The sequence below is a fragment of the Lepidochelys kempii genome, chromosome 7 (assembly GCF_965140265.1).
Source record: "Lepidochelys kempii isolate rLepKem1 chromosome 7, rLepKem1.hap2, whole genome shotgun sequence".
NCBI classification, from domain to species: domain Eukaryota; kingdom Metazoa; phylum Chordata; order Testudines; family Cheloniidae; genus Lepidochelys; species Lepidochelys kempii.
The window spans coordinates 53,187,313-53,202,494 of record NC_133262.1 but is presented as its reverse complement, the minus strand read 5'-3'; the positions used below and the strand labels follow the sequence as shown (position 1 = coordinate 53,202,494).

Sequence of the window (15,182 nt, the reverse complement as noted above, 5' to 3'; positions counted from 1 at the left end):
AATTTTGGTTCTGGAGTTTTTGATCAAATTGATTGGAGGCTCAGATTGGAAGACTGACTGAATTAAATGGGGGACACAGCCTTGTAGAAGGTGAAATCCACTGTCTTGATAACTAACATATGGGTATTTGTTACTCGGGAACCACATGCAAGAATTTTTTTGCCTTTCCATTTCTCCTCCTTATGTCGGTGAGAATACGAGGGGATATTTTAAGAAGTGGCTAGTCATTTTTTGAATTCCTCAATTTTTCCGTGCCCAACTTGAGATACTTTAACCTGGCCTGACTTTTGGATAGTGCTGAGCACCCATCCTCTGAAAATCAGGCCTCTTGAAGGTATGTGAGGTTGGACACCCACCCACCCCCCAATCCACTAGTCATGTTTGAAAATGTCAGCCTACATTTGATCTGAATGGAAGCCCAGCCCCATGATAAATCTGAACAATCCTGCTCCCAGGGCTGGCTTACAGAAGGCTCAGTGAGAGAGCGGTTGTGTCAACTTGTGCTCCAGAACCAAACCATTCCATTAATGAAAAAATAAAAATAAAAAAGCTTGAGAATGAATGCAGTGGATCCAGTGAAGTCTGCCGACAGCTCGAGACAATAGCTCTGATAAGTGTGCCCCAGCCGCGTCTTTCCAGTGATCTGTTGTGTCTGAAACCTAATGTCTGCTTTATGGACTCTTTTGCTGTCATGCAGCGCAAGCAGCTGGGGATAGGGATGTTCATAGTGTGAAGATCCTCAGTCTGCTGAGAGCTCTGTCCCATTATAGGGTCGCAGCTGGGTGGATTTGGGGAGAGTGCTTCTCTGGTTCTGCAGAGCTGCCCTTGTGCTGCATGTTCATCGGGCTGCCCTGGCACTTCCCCGCCTGCATGTCAGACACTTCTGACATTGCCTTTGCTCCCTTGCATGCAGGAAATAAGGCACATAGGAAGCGCACACAACCGGAGTGCTATGCCATTCACTGCTGCCACCGCTTCCAGCACTGCCCCCAAAGTGATCACTGCCCAGTACAACAGCCCCGCAGGCCTGTACTCCTCAGAAAACATCCAGACCTTCAACAGTGCTGTGGAGTCTAAGTCATCTGGTGATGCCCAGGACCCCAGCAAGCCGTAAGTAGTTCCCCACTTCTCTCTCCCTGCCCCCTCCTTGGTGGGATGTCTGTTGTCATGGAGTGAGCTTTGTCATAAACTCATTGCGAGTGTATCCATTCTTTAACATGGGACAATTCTCTTTCAGGCTTGTGGAAGGAGAGCAACTAGCAGGTGTGAGATGGGATGTGGTCCGGGGGCATGGCTTGTGGGGGGCAGGGAATGTTCTGCAAGGTGCAAGGGTGAAATTAACAATTGTGTGTTTTTGTTTGCTAGAGACCAGCGCAGTTTCAGCGTGCGTTCAGCATGACATACCAGCCCTTAAAATCACCCTCTGACCGAAACAGGTGCTCAATGCTTTATTATCAGCACTTTTGTACAATTAGTGTTTTCTTCTGGCTTTGCAAGTAGTGCAGGAAGGGTACAGTGTGGTACGGAGGAAAGAGCAGTCCCTTTTCAGAGAGAGCTTTGAAATCTTACAGGGACAATGTCAAGGCTTAGAGTTTTTATTAAACTGCCCTTTTCTTTGGATTTTAAAGAATTGCAGAGAGCTCTGGGCAGTTGTTTCTCTTCTGCTCAACCTGTTACACGGTTGAGATTGCAAGTCTGAAAATGTACCCTACCTCGACAGCAGTCCCAGCAGGACAGCCACGGGTTGGGTTTGTGTTTCCATCTGACCCTTGCCAAGTAACTCACACTTCACCAAAAAAACTAGCCTGCTTCTAGTCTGAAGTGCTAGAAACAAACCCGAGTATGTCTGATGATGTGAGCACAGGGCTGGAAGCCAGGAACCTGGTGGGCTCTGTTCTTGGCTCTGACACTGGCTTCCTCTGTGACCTTGAGCAAGTCACTCACTTAACCTCCGGATGTTCCAGTTTCCACATCTGTAAAATGGAGGTAATGATGATAATAAGTCAGAGTCCTTTGGTGTTATCTGTATTACCGTAGTGCTTAGGAGCACTAGTCATGGACCAGGACACTGTGGTGCTAGGTGCTGCACAAACACAGAACAGAGGCCATCACAATCTGAAGATACTGGCCTCTGCTTTCAAAGTTGCAGTTTTATGCCTGTGCTTTAGGTGCGAGTCCTCTAAATCCCTGACTTGCAGGTGCAGTCAAAAGGGAGATGTTCAGGGAACTTCAGTTGTGGTCACAGTTGTTTGGGCCTGCAGTAATTGAGACCTTTTAATACCAGTCTGAAAACACAGCTCCATAAGTGCTTATGCTAGTTCATAGCCACCCTGATAACAGCAGGACAATGTTTGGCTTCCCTGCCCCCAAGGGTTATTTTTGCCTTCTGTTTCCCTCCTGAGAGGAGGCTGGTGTCAGTGAGCCCCATGGGGCTGTTACTCCCCCCTCCCTCCCTCCGTGGAAAGAGGGCAGGTGGCAGATGGTGGGCAGAGATTGTAAATAGCTGCTAAAGCCTTCCAGGATTTTGTTTACCAAACAGGTGTCCCTTCAGAATTGAATTAACAGCTACTGCAAGGCTGCTTTAATCAGGCCTTCGCCTGTCCAAACCCCAGACAATAGTGACTTATGCCCTGCGGCTTGTTTTTCAATGATTCAGACTTCGAAGTGGGGCTGGAACCATGTTTGTCTAACACCACGTGATCTATAATGTACAGCCTCAAGCACCCATCCAGAGCATCTTTCTCTGAACTCAAGAGGCCGGATCCGTGTGCCAGTGTTATTCCAGAGGAACGTAATTGAAATTGTCCAGCCTAGCTTGTTTCCTCTAGACTTACACTGGTGTGAGTGATGCAGAGTCTGGCCAGAGAAACTGTAACCACTATATTTGGTTTTCAGATCTTTACAAAAGAACTGCCTTATGGTGACAGGTGGTGGGTGAGGGGAGGGAATTAGCATCTAGTTCCTCCTGCTACACTGTACACTTTGGGTGGTCTGGATTGCAGTCTGGAGGTGTGACTGCAGTTCATGTAGGCATACCCCTTCTAACTAGATTAAAACTAGCTCAGGCATGCCTCCATGCGCTCAGTCACGCCTCCTGACTGCAGTGTAGACATACCCTTTGCGCTCGGCCGGAAAATCAGCATTAGCCAGAAGCTTTACCATAGAGCTGATCTGTATATGGTGGATCCTTCTAGTGAAAGGAACACCTGATTTGAAGTACTCATTTCAGAATTGCTTGGGAATTTGGTTTAGTCCTCCATTAACTCCTTCCTTCCTTCCTTTCTTTTTTCCCCCCTCTGTGTTTTCCTCTCAACTCTGCAACCTTAAAAAAAAACAAAAAAAAAACAAACCCCAACCTCCCTGTAACCTTTTCCTGCCTCTAGCCGTTTATTGCCTCCTGGGTTCCAGGCACCTTTTGCAACAGTCTATAATCCTCTCCAGCCGCATACCTCCTTGCCTCCATTGCAAAGGAGGCACAGCACCTCCTCCATCCCAAGCCAAGTGAGAGTTGGGCCCGAACAGCTAAAGCAAGCCGCTCAGATCTGCCCCAACAGCCCTGTGGAAGTGGAGGTGCCAGGACTCAAAGTGGTGCACGTGCAATTTAATTCCCCCTTGCAGCTCTATTCCCAGAGAAACATCCTGGATACTTTACAAGGGCAGATCTCTTCCGTTAGCCCTGCTTTTCCCAGGTAACCTTGCCTGCTGCGTGCGTGGCTTACTCGGCGCACATGTGCATCCACGGCTTCATCTCCACAAATGACTTGTTACTTGTCCATTGCTCACAGTGTCCACCTGTCACCAAGAATCTGAGGTTTTGTGTGTCACCTTTGTGAATGAAAACTTAGTGCATGATGTTCTCATCACAGACACTTTCTCTGCATTGTATTTCTTTGCTGTGCACAATGCAAAGCACTGAAATGTACCAAATCAGTCTGCCACTCTCCTCTGCTGCTACACACACACACATAGAGAGAGAGAGAGAGAATGGTGAAATGTACAAGATTTGAGTACTTGAAAAATGGTCTTGTATTGACTTGACTTGTTCAGTGGAAGGGTGAGTGGGGTTGCTATTTAAAGCACCAGACTGGTAACATTTCGTTCCCAAATCCCTAATTCGGTAGTGACTGGAAGGCACTGCCATCTGTCCAGCTGGTAAATATCCTGTCAGCTTTCATTTCACATAGCACTGGTGAGTGTATGTGTGTACTGAAGGATCAGGGTATGTAGCCTGAGTTAGTCCAATTTCTGGCAAGAACAGGCTCCTCCTCCCCAGTGTTCACTTCCCAGGCAGGTGGCACCTACTAATCTGGAGGCACGGTGGCTTAGTAGACAGCATAGCATTGCATTGCATTGAGGAGACCTGGGTTCTATTCCCAGTTGAGCCATTGGATTGCTGGGTGACTTTCAACAAGTCCCTTCACCGCCCTGTGCCTCAGTTTCTCCATCTGTAAGGGTAATGACGCTTACCTCCTTTGTAGAGCGCTTTGCGGTCTACAGATGAAAAGCAATATAAATAGTTCTCTGTTCTATTAGCCTGTACTGATGGTAGGCAGTTTAGCGCTGTGATTCCCTGATGCTAGCTGGCACCAGCGCAGCAGTTCAGAATCTGTACTGAGTTATCTGAAATCACAGTCACCATGATATTAGTGATTGTCTCAAGGGCCAACCCTCCAGTTGTTTAAACAACATTCAGCACACTTGGTTTTCAGATGTTATTAAAATCAAAGTGGGCAGAGAAAAGCAAAGCTTAAGCCACTTAAAGCATCTTTGCAGAATAGCCGAGAGGCCAATTCCTTTCACAGGAGCTGGTTAGGAAATCAGCTGCAGCGCTACATTCTTAGATTATTACAGTTAGTTTGTGTCTATTTCAGTTTACAGTGCTATGAACTGGCTACTATGTATGAGTCCCATCCTCCTTTGCTGGACAAAATTAGAATTGCAGAACTTTGTCATAGCTCCTATACTGCTAACAGTCCTTTTAGCCAAGTGTTAAGGACCATGTACTTTTGGAGCAGGAGGATCTGAATTTTCACCCAACAGTCACTGCAGAGATCCACGTGGCTAAGTTTTGCAATAGAACAGCCAGGAAATCCCAGATCGCCACCAATTTATAACAATACAGTGCAGTTCGTGAACTACAAGGAGCAAAGCATTTTGGTGTTACAGCCTGTAATTGATATGCTTTACCTCAGGAACAGTAAAACATCACTACTTCTCATTGCTAATCCAGACCCTGATAATGCTGACAGAAGAACCCAAGTGGATCTTCACCCACTTCTAAGCAAAAGTTCAGTGCCTGTGCATTAGAATTCCCTACTGCCCAGTCTCGAAGACCTTTGTTACCTTTACAACATCACTGAATATCAGGGTTGGAAGGAACCTCAGGAGGTCATCTAGTCCAACCTCCTACTCAAAGCAGGACCAATCCCCAATTTTTGCCCCAGATCCCTAAATGGCCCCTCAAGGATTGAGCTCACAACCCTGGGTTTGGCAGGCCAATGCTCAAACCACTGAGCTATCCCTCCCTTCCAGAATGTACCACAGTAAAATAAAAGTGAAATTACGCTTGCCAAAATACACTGAGTGAGGCTGTCTCTGTGTGGGTTTTATTACTGTGGCTGGTTGGTATCTTGCTAATTTTCAAAACTCAGTAATTCAACAGTGGGTCTCCTGGTCACTACTATGAATTTGCAAGGTTCCTCTGCTCTCTTTTTGGAATGATTAACTCCACTGAACGATGTCAGAGTTATCTTCTACCAAATATCTGTCCCCACAGACTCTTACTTTTAAGCCAGTTCTATCACTTTGTATTGATAGCATTAGTATGTGCCCCTTCCCCAAGACGTGAGCTATTGCACAATTTAATGAAGGATTTTTTTATTTTTTTTTTGGTCTGTCTTCACAGTCTCATTTTCTAAAAAATGTATCCCTGAGTGCTAAAAACATGGAAGGTTTGATGTGTACATTACGCACATTGTCACAATACTTGTTTGTTTGAAATGTTGTGTGTCTGTTTATAATGCTCCGTAAGACAATTTTAAGCATTTGCTTTTCAGTGTACATGAATTAAATATCCTTAGTATTGTGGTTGAAAAACTAACAGTGGGCTTCAGCCCATTATTTTGAGAGTAGAAAAGGTGGTGGGAGAACACCAGGGTATAAGAATGTAATGGGGGGCATGGATTAATTTAGGATAATCCAGGGAATTTCCTATATAATAGACATGGGAACTTGATCCTGTTTCAGGTCATTGAGATTCATATTCTGGAAGCTTGAACGTATGTGTGTATTGCTCAAAAGAGTACACCGCTTTCACTCCAGAATATTTTACCATAGATGGGAACATTTTCTGAGATTATTTCATGGAAAAAGTGCATTATGACGTTTACCATCAATTTACTCTGTGGCGCTTGAAGTGTTGATTGTGCAGGGCTAACCCCCAGATAACTTGATGATGCATTGGCATGGAAAATATGCAGTTGCTTCATCATCAGAGAGATTTCTCTCACCAAGTTCGTCTCACTTTTCAGGATGCTTGTGTACAAGTGTCTGTACTTCCTGTGTGTGGCAGCGGAGTTCTTGTAGGCTGAACCTCGCAAACCACTTACGTCTGCTTATTGCATCTCATTTAACCTAGCTGGCAGATAACCTAGTAGGTCATTCCTCAATGTCATTTACACTTCAAAACCAAAACCATTAAACTGAGATTGCTAATCACTCACACACCACAAAAGGCAACACAAAGGTCTTGGTAGGCAATGGAGATCCAGTGCTTAGAGCAGCAGCTTGGGGGTCAGGAGGTGGAACGTTATTCCTGACTCTGCCACTGACCTGCTTTGTGAGCTTAGGCAAACTGCTGAAGTGCTCTGTGCCTCAGTTACCCTATCTGTAGAATGGAAATATTGGTACCGATTCTTTAAAAAGCCCTTTGAGCTTGAATCTGCAGCTGTCACTCTTAGGAGTAAGAGTGCAGGACCAGGTCTCTCTGTAATGCAAAAGGTTTTTTAATAAGAGCGTTATTAATAGAAGCTAATCAATATTGATATGTGTATGTAATATTAGGAATGGAATACAAATTCCCTGTTCAAGTTAAGCACATATTTAAGTGCTTTGCTGAATTGCAGCATTGGTCCCCCTGCATGTCAGGGCCTTGGCCTAGAGCAGGAACAAGCAGAGAGTCATCCCTTTGTAGCTGAAGTTGAAACTCAGCTTTCATTACTAAGCCCCATTTGCTCCCCATTGCCTGCACTAAACACTCGCTGTCTCTAGCTCTAGTTGTGCTAAGAACCAAGCCAGATCACCCTTCTTAAACAACAGGAGCTGGGCCTGCTTCAAGAGCAGCACAATTCATTCTTTATGGCAAAATGGGCTTTTTTTTTTTTTTAAGCAGAACTGTTATTTCCTGCAAAGTACCTTTTTAAATTTCTTACACTGAATTGCAAAGTATACTTGAGAAGGGTGTGTGTGTTTCAAACAGTGGAAATCCTCTAAAAATAGAGTGTGTTCCACTGGGAAGCCATGGTGTTCATCTCGCTAGGATTGCACTTTACTTGTGCAAACATAGCCTTCATCGCTACTGTTTTATGCTGTATGTTTGCACATGGGGGTGTTGGTTCGCAGATTGTGGCAGTGGATTGTTTTAATTATAGGTCATTTATCAAATATTTTTTTTAATATTCTCCCCAGTTTGGAGCACCACAACCAGCCCTCTAGTAACCTTGTCATAGACAAGGAGTCTGAGGTTTACAAGATGCTCCAGGAGACTGAAGACCCAAAGGAACCACCCAGGCAATCTGCTTCATTCCTGGTGCTACAAGAAATTTTAGAATCTGAAGGTAAGCAGTTACTGTGTTCTCCATGTGGCTGTCAGATTCCCTTTGCTATGATCTGATTTAAGGTATACATTTGGTTTAAAAGCAAACCCTCTTCCCCACCTGGTGATTGTTCAAAGTGTCCTTTGTAGATGATTTCCACAGAAACCTACAGACACACTTTTCCATTAACTTCCGTGTGCAGGGGTACTCTTTCCATACAGTTGTTATGCATATGTGCCCATGAGTTTGAACTCTTACTGCATGAGCATTTTAAAAACAAATCCTAAAACATCAAAAAGGAATCCTTTTAAAAAAGTTTTAGAAACTCCCCCAAATTTTCTAAATATCAGGCTTCACTTTTCAATGGGTAAAGAATGTTTAGAGTCAAGATTGTGTGGGACACTGTGTGTGACGATGTGAGCGCTAAAGCTAGCAGTTTCCATCCTCTCGGCAAGGAAAGGGGAAAAATCAGACACAGCTGAAATCCAGGAAAGTACTGGCTCTGTTAAGGACGAGTAGCTGAAGGTGCCGCTCTTTTTGGCACCACAGGGTCAACATCTGGACTTCGCAATGCACAACTACAGTCTCATAGATTCATAGATTCATAGATATTTAGGTCAGAAGGGACCATTATGATCATCTAGTCTGACCTCCTGCACAATGCAGGCCACAGAATTTCACCCACCACTCCTAAAAAAGACCTCACACCTATATCTGTGCTATTGAAGTCCTCAAATTGTAGTTTGAAGACCTCAAGGAGCAGAGAATCCTCCAGCAAGTGACCCGTGCCCCATGCTACAGAGGAAGGCGAAAAACCTCCAGGGCCTTCCAATCTGCCCTGGAGGAAAATTCCTTCCCGACCCCAAATATGGCGATCAGCTAAACCCTGAGCATATGGGCAAGATTCATCAGCCAGATACTACAGAAAATTCTTTCCCGGGTAACTTGGATCTTACCCCATCTAAAAACCCATCACAGGCCATTGGGCCTATTTACCATGAATATTTAATTACCAAAACCATGTTATCCCATCATACCATCTCCTCCATAAACTTATCGAGTTTAATCTTAAAGCAAGATAGATCTTTTGCCCCCACTACTTCCCTTATCAAAGGGATCTGTGCTGTACTTAGTTGAGCCCCAGATCTTAAGTTTGTTTGTTTTTAACTCCATTCTGTAACAAACAGGCCTAGATAGGGAAAGAGATGTGTTTGACAATGGCCATTAAAAGCCTTTCTTTGGCTGAGTTCACAGCACTGGAAGGTGTATGTCTAAGTCCATCTGTAGTAACATGGTGGTCTGGTATGAGTCTGGAAGTGAAACAGATCTGTCAAATTCCATTGTCCAAGCTGAGTGATTTGCAAAGAGCAAACAGCCTTAAAGCGAGAAGCAAATTAAATTCTTAAAATTCTTTTAGTTTAATCCAAGATAAAATCATATATTTTTAAAAGTGTCCCTGTTTATGTTGTATATATGCTTGTAACTTACAGCTACCGATGGGAGTTCTGCACATATGTGTGAAACTCTCATCACATTTGTGAACCACGGAGAAAGCCCACCCCGTTCTCAATAGCGCTGAAGACAATAAGAGGCAAAGGTGCTTCTTATTCTGTTTTGCAAGGATTTGCAGCATTGCTGGAAATCTCTAGCACTGAAATGTGCCTACCTGGTAAAGGGCCAAAATGGGCTATTGCTTGGTTTCATTCTGAGTTGATAATCCTTGATACTGAGCAGGACCTGTAAAGTTATGCATCCCTGAAAGAATGCTTGTTGCTTAACTTGCTTCCCCTTCAACACAGCTCAGAAAGGCTCTGGCATTCCAGGCCAGATGCTTGGGGATGCTGATAAAGTGTACAGTGATAAACAGAGGCACAGGCAGCAAATGCTCAAAGACTCTGAGCCAGATCCGCAGCTGGTGGAAGTCAGCAGAGACACCACTGTCTTCCGTCAGTAGACTGCTTTATACCAGCTGAGGATCTGGGCCCATATCTTTTGGAACTTGGAATAACAACCAATGAAATAACACAGTCCCTCTTTGGTGAGCCTCAAATCTCTTTGCAGCCTTAGAGCTCTTATTGGAAGGGTGGGAGGAGTCACATTTCATGTCAAATAAGGTAGGAAGGGTTTTTTTTAAATAACTAAAAAGATGTTTTAGAGTTGGCTACCATGAGCAAGCTGCTGCGCCTCTTCCCTGTACAGTCCATCATATTGGATTGTCTGGATGGAGCAACAGTAGTTAAACGTGTCACTGAGGGACATCATCACGAGCGGCAGTGACTCTGAAGTGGTGCTGGATCCTTCCTGGTCCATTTGAAGGCGACTCAGGATTAAGGAGCTTTGCAGCTGTGTAACTACATCAGTCCTCCTACTGTGGGCAAAACACTAACATAGATGAGTTGGACTGGGGCCAAGAGGGACTTGCGACTCTGCTGTTTAGCCTGCATTAGTGCAAGCCCTGCTTTGTCTTGGTACAGTGTGTCAACCGCAGGGATCACCCCAGGGTAACTGCAGTGATGTAGGTACAGCGGCGCAGGTGTCCTTGATGTAGGCAGGGCTGTCTTAGCAGGCTGGCTGAGAGCCAGCTTTGACAAGGCAAGCCATGGGCCCAACAGGCAAATGGTGCAACAACATCCGCAGAGCATGTGGCTGGTCATGCTCTGACCTTTCTCTGTACTCTGCTGTGATAATAGGAGTTGTAGCTGGCAGCTGCATCATAGCTAGGGCCCTCCAAATTCATGGCCATGAAAAATGTGTCACGGACCGTGAAATCTGATCTCCCCCTGTGAAATCTGGTCTTGTGTGTTTTTACCCTATACTATACAGATTTCACAGGGGAGACCAGCATTTCTCAAACTGGGGGTCCTGACCCAGAAGGGAATTGCAGGGCGGGGGTCACAAGGTTATTTTAGGGTATTGCCACATTTACTTCTGCGCTGCCTTCTGAACTGGGTAGCCTGAGAGCAACGGTTGCTGGCCGGGCGCCCAGATCTGAACCCAGCGCCCCACCACCAGCAGTGCAGGAGTAAGGGCGGTGATATCACACCATGCATCCTTACTTCTGTGCTGCTGCTGGCGGCGGCGGCTCTGCCTTCAGAGCTGGGCTCCTGGCCAGCAGCCGCCTCTCTCCAGCTGCCCAGCTCTGAAGGCAGCGCCGCCAGCAGCAGCAGTGCAGAAGTAAGGGTAGCAGCACTGCAACTCCACACTCCCAATAACCTTGTGATCTCCCCACAACTCCTTGTTTGGGGTCAGGACCCCGACCATTACAACACCGTGAAATTTCAGATTGAAATAGCTGAAATCATGAAATTTACAATTTTAAAAAAATTCTATGACCGTGAAATTGACCAAAATGGACCATGAATTTGGTAGGGCCCTAATCATAGCACAAGTTTCCTCCTTTATTCTTTCATCGGTGCCATGTGGGCTGGGCTGCAGCAACTTGTGTTTATGACCTTGCTGGTCATTGTGGCTGTTTCTGTGGGGTTTTATCCCCTTTCTTTGACACACACTAGATGCAGCTCACTCTTGGGTTTGAATAACATACTCTTGAGAGACACAAGGGTGTTCCTCCCATGCCCTGTCCCATCCTGCCTGAAATGGAATAAAATCCCTCTGTCCTATCCTGATCTATAATGTATGTACCACTGTCTATAAACTGAGAGGATCTGCAGCCCTTCTTTACTGCCACATTATTTTAAAAGCTCTTTCATAATCCACTTTCTTTACTGTAAGGCTAGTAATATTTCAGTGGTTTCAAGGGGAAGGGGGGATAGCTCAGTGGTTTGAGCATTGGCCTGCTAAACCCAGGGTTGTAAATTCAATCCTTGAGGGGGCCATTTAGGGATCTGGGGCAAAAATTGGGGATTGGTCCTGCTTTGAGCAGGGGGTTGGACTAGATGATCTCCTGAGGTCCCTTCCGACCCTGATATTCTACGATTCTAAAAGGAACTCTGCAAACAGGCTTACTGTGGTGTTTATGCACACTTCAATTAACTGTCCCTAGAGTCCAAAGCCAGGAGGGACCCTTGTGATCTTCCATAACACAGGCCCTAGGAGTTCCCTGGATTAATTCCTGCTTCAAATCCAACAGCTGTATTGAACTAGAGCATCTCCTCTAGCAAAGCATCCAGTCTGGATATAAAGATTCCTCTTGCAGTTTGTGCAGCCCATAATCCAAAATGCTCTGTTTTGTATCCCCAGGGGATCCCAATAAACCTTCTGGATTTAGAAGCGTGAAAGCACCAATGACAAAAGTTGCCTCGTCGATCGGAAATGCCCAGAAACTGCCCATTTGTGATAAGTGTGGATCCGGCATTGTGTAAGTATTGACCCATCCCAATCGCTTATAGGCTATGTCTGCACTACACACGGCTGGTAGCAGCGTGTAGGGTATATGTATCTACTACAAGCTGCAGTGAAAAGCTTGCTGCATCTGCACTGTGGTATGTGGCAGTGAAAGGCTCGGGCAGCGGGGAGAGAGCAGTCAAAAGCTTCAGCATTCCCTACTAATGGAGCCTTTCACTGTGGCAAGGAAAGGCTCTGGCAGGGCTAGCCTTTCCCTGCGGCAGGAGAAAGCTCCAGCAGAAGAGAACTGGCTGAGTCCTTTCCCGCTGTCTCCCCACAGTCTTCCCAGTGGCAGGGAAGGGCTCCAGCAGTGCGGAGGCCACAGGACACTAGCAGCATAGATAGGGAAGCATAGTTTTGAGGGAATAGAGCCGTGCAGGGTATGTACTCGCATGTATACTCACCCCCATTAGGTGCATCTTTATTTGCCTAAGCCATGCCTCACCAGCTACACTGTGGTTTATACCCATGTTGGGGGGCTGTGATGGTATGAAGAAGAAGTGTGCAGTGTAGACATTCCCACAGAGTGGAGCTCGCTGTACTATATCGTGTCTGTATAGGGCAGGGGTGGGCAAACTATGGCCTCTGGGCCATAGGTAGTTAACAAGCTGCTGTGTAGTTTCCTTATTTTGGTTTGGCTAGTTGCAAAGAGCATTTGCACTGTGTTTCCCTGAGCGGGCAGGCCCATGTACAGTGGAACAGTTTGACACCCTAACTACAGTGTAGAGTTAGTGACCGTTCGCTGCATCGGAAAATTCAGCCAGGGTCCAGGCACCTTTTGCTTCTCCCACAAACATCTGGTTTTTATGTTGCCAGTCAGAGGGCTGCCCTTTGGCTCTGCAGCCCTTTGCCCAAACTGGTTGTGCTGGAGTAATAGTTTGGCTAATTTTACTTGGTTTTGAGCCATTCGAACCCACTGTTCATGGTACACCCTCAGTGTTACCTAACACACCCATTTACCAGCTCCTCTCTAAGACTAAGGCCTGTCTACACTACAAAGTTAGGTTGATGCAAGTCACCTTGCACCAACCTATTTCTGTGTGTGTCTACACTCAGATTTGTCTCTGGCCGACATAAGCACCCTGTTACGCCGATACAGTAACACCACCGCCCTGAACGGCCTTGAGCCATAGTCAACCAATTGAGGTCGATGCAGTGCAAGTGTGGCCTCTGTCAATCCTAACAGTCTTCCAGCAGCTGTCCCACGATGCCCCATTCCCTGTGACAGCGACTGCTCTGGCCACACTTGTAAACTCCACTGCCCTGGGGTTGTAGAGACCAGAAGCTGCTCCCCACTTTAACCCCCACTCCACGTTCTTTTGAAATGCCTTTTCCTGGTTGCTCAGTTTGGCAGGCCCACCCAAAGGCCCAGCTAACCACGCCAGCTCCACTCAGTGGGCACGCTCCGGCCTGGAGCAGGCGGGAGGTGTTGGGCCCCCTGGGCCTGTGGGGAGAAGAGGCTGTGCAGGCAGAGCTACAGCACAGCCCCAGAGGCGTGGGCCTGGCTGGGCAGACTGCCCCCGGGATGCAGGCAAAGGGGTCTGGCGGGATCCCTTGCAATGCCGAGTGACGGCGAAGGAACTTTGCCAGGGATATCGCCAGAGAGCGTCAACAGGGACTTTCCCTGGAACTTGCTTGTGCGGGGGAGGCCAGTTCTAAAAATGCTTTCAGGGAGCAGGGTTCTCGTCCGTGCATGGCGCTATCCAGTCACAGGGCCAGATCCTCCTCAGGTGTAAATTGATGTAGCACCGCAGGGATCAGTGAGGTTACACCAACTGAAGACCTTGCCCATAGTCTCTCTAACTGTGCATGGCCCTGGCCTGCACTGTGTGTGAGGGGACGAGAGTTTTTATTCTTTCCTGGGCATCAGTCTGCGTCCAGCGGGGGTACCCACACTCTGCCTCCCTAGAGCCATGCTCCCCATAGATGCTCTCACTGGCACCTTGCTGCTGCAGAACAGCTGCCTCCTTCCCACCCTAGGGGATGGCTGTGCTGCCTGGGGCAGTCCCAGTGGTGTGCAAGCATGGGGGATTTCAGCCAGGGAGTCCTTGGAGGATTGCGGGAGCCCCAGAGCTGAGCGATCATGTTGTTTCCCACAGGGGGGCGTTCGTAAAACTGCGTGACAAGCAGCGCCATCCAGAGTGCTATGTGTGCAGCGACTGCGGGACAAACCTCAAGCAGAAAGGACACTTCTTTGTGGAGGATTGCATCTATTGCGAGACGCATGCCCGGGAGCGAGTGACCCCGCCCGAAGGCTATGAGGTGGTCACTGTCTTTCCAAAGTGAATGACGTCATCCGCTCTGTATTATTTTTCCCACACTAATGTTTTCCAAAAAGCAGCCCCCCCACCCGCCCCCTGCGTGAACCTGCCTTGCAATAAGGAATGCTCGGCATGGCTTTTCTTTTGCTGCCACAGTAACCGTCCATCTGTTAGCCTTAGGTGCCACTTAATTGTTCAACACTTGCATTTTTTAAAATCTGCTCTGACAAATCAGTTTGGAACCCTTTTTTGTACTGTCCAATCTTTCTCCCTTCACTGTCGATTGCAGATGAAAATCAGAAGCCAAAGCCGAAGCACAGAAGCTGTGTGGCTCAGTTGTTTTTCCTTCTGTTCATGTTCAATAAACATGATGAATCTACAAGACAAACTGTTGTCTGCATTTCTTTCAGTTCTGTGTATGTTGGCCTCCTTCTACCCCCACCCACAAAAAACATTTCGCATTCTGACAAGGCTTGGCAGAATTCGATTAGTATCTTTTGGTAATTTAGATGTTTGTCTTTTAAGAATTTTTTTTTACATTTTTATTCAGGCTGTCGATTAATCACAGTTAACTCACGTGATTAACTCAAAAAATTAATTGTGATCGCAGTTTTATTCTCACTGTTGAACAGTAGAATACCAATGGAAAGTTATTAAATAATTTTGGATATTTTCTACATTTTCAAATATATTGATTTCAATTACTGCACAGAATACAAAGTGCACAGTGCTCACTTTATAGTATTACTTTTATTACAAATAT

At 46.3% G+C, this 15,182-nt stretch overlaps 1 protein-coding gene across 5 annotated transcripts in view; it reads left to right on the top strand.

Annotated features, from left to right (window-relative positions):
• PDLIM1 (PDZ and LIM domain 1) overlaps positions 1–14,807 on the top strand; it is a 92,185-nt gene extending 77,378 nt beyond the window's left edge. For 2 of the 5 annotated variants that reach the window (XM_073352760.1, XM_073352763.1), the window contains exons 4-8: positions 1,366–1,436; positions 3,384–3,689; positions 7,687–7,835; positions 12,015–12,132; positions 14,258–14,807. In XM_073352760.1, the coding sequence (XP_073208861.1) occupies positions 1,366–1,436; positions 3,384–3,689; positions 7,687–7,835; positions 12,015–12,132; positions 14,258–14,444 (831 nt within the window). In that variant the 3' untranslated portion in view covers positions 14,445–14,807. Of the gene's footprint in view, positions 1–913; positions 1,111–1,365; positions 1,437–3,383; positions 3,690–7,686; positions 7,836–12,014; positions 12,133–14,257 lie in introns of those variants that run through there. The other 3 variants (XM_073352765.1, XM_073352764.1, XM_073352761.1) reach the window with 3 other exon arrangements.
• The last annotated feature ends 375 nt before the right edge of the window (positions 14,808–15,182 follow it).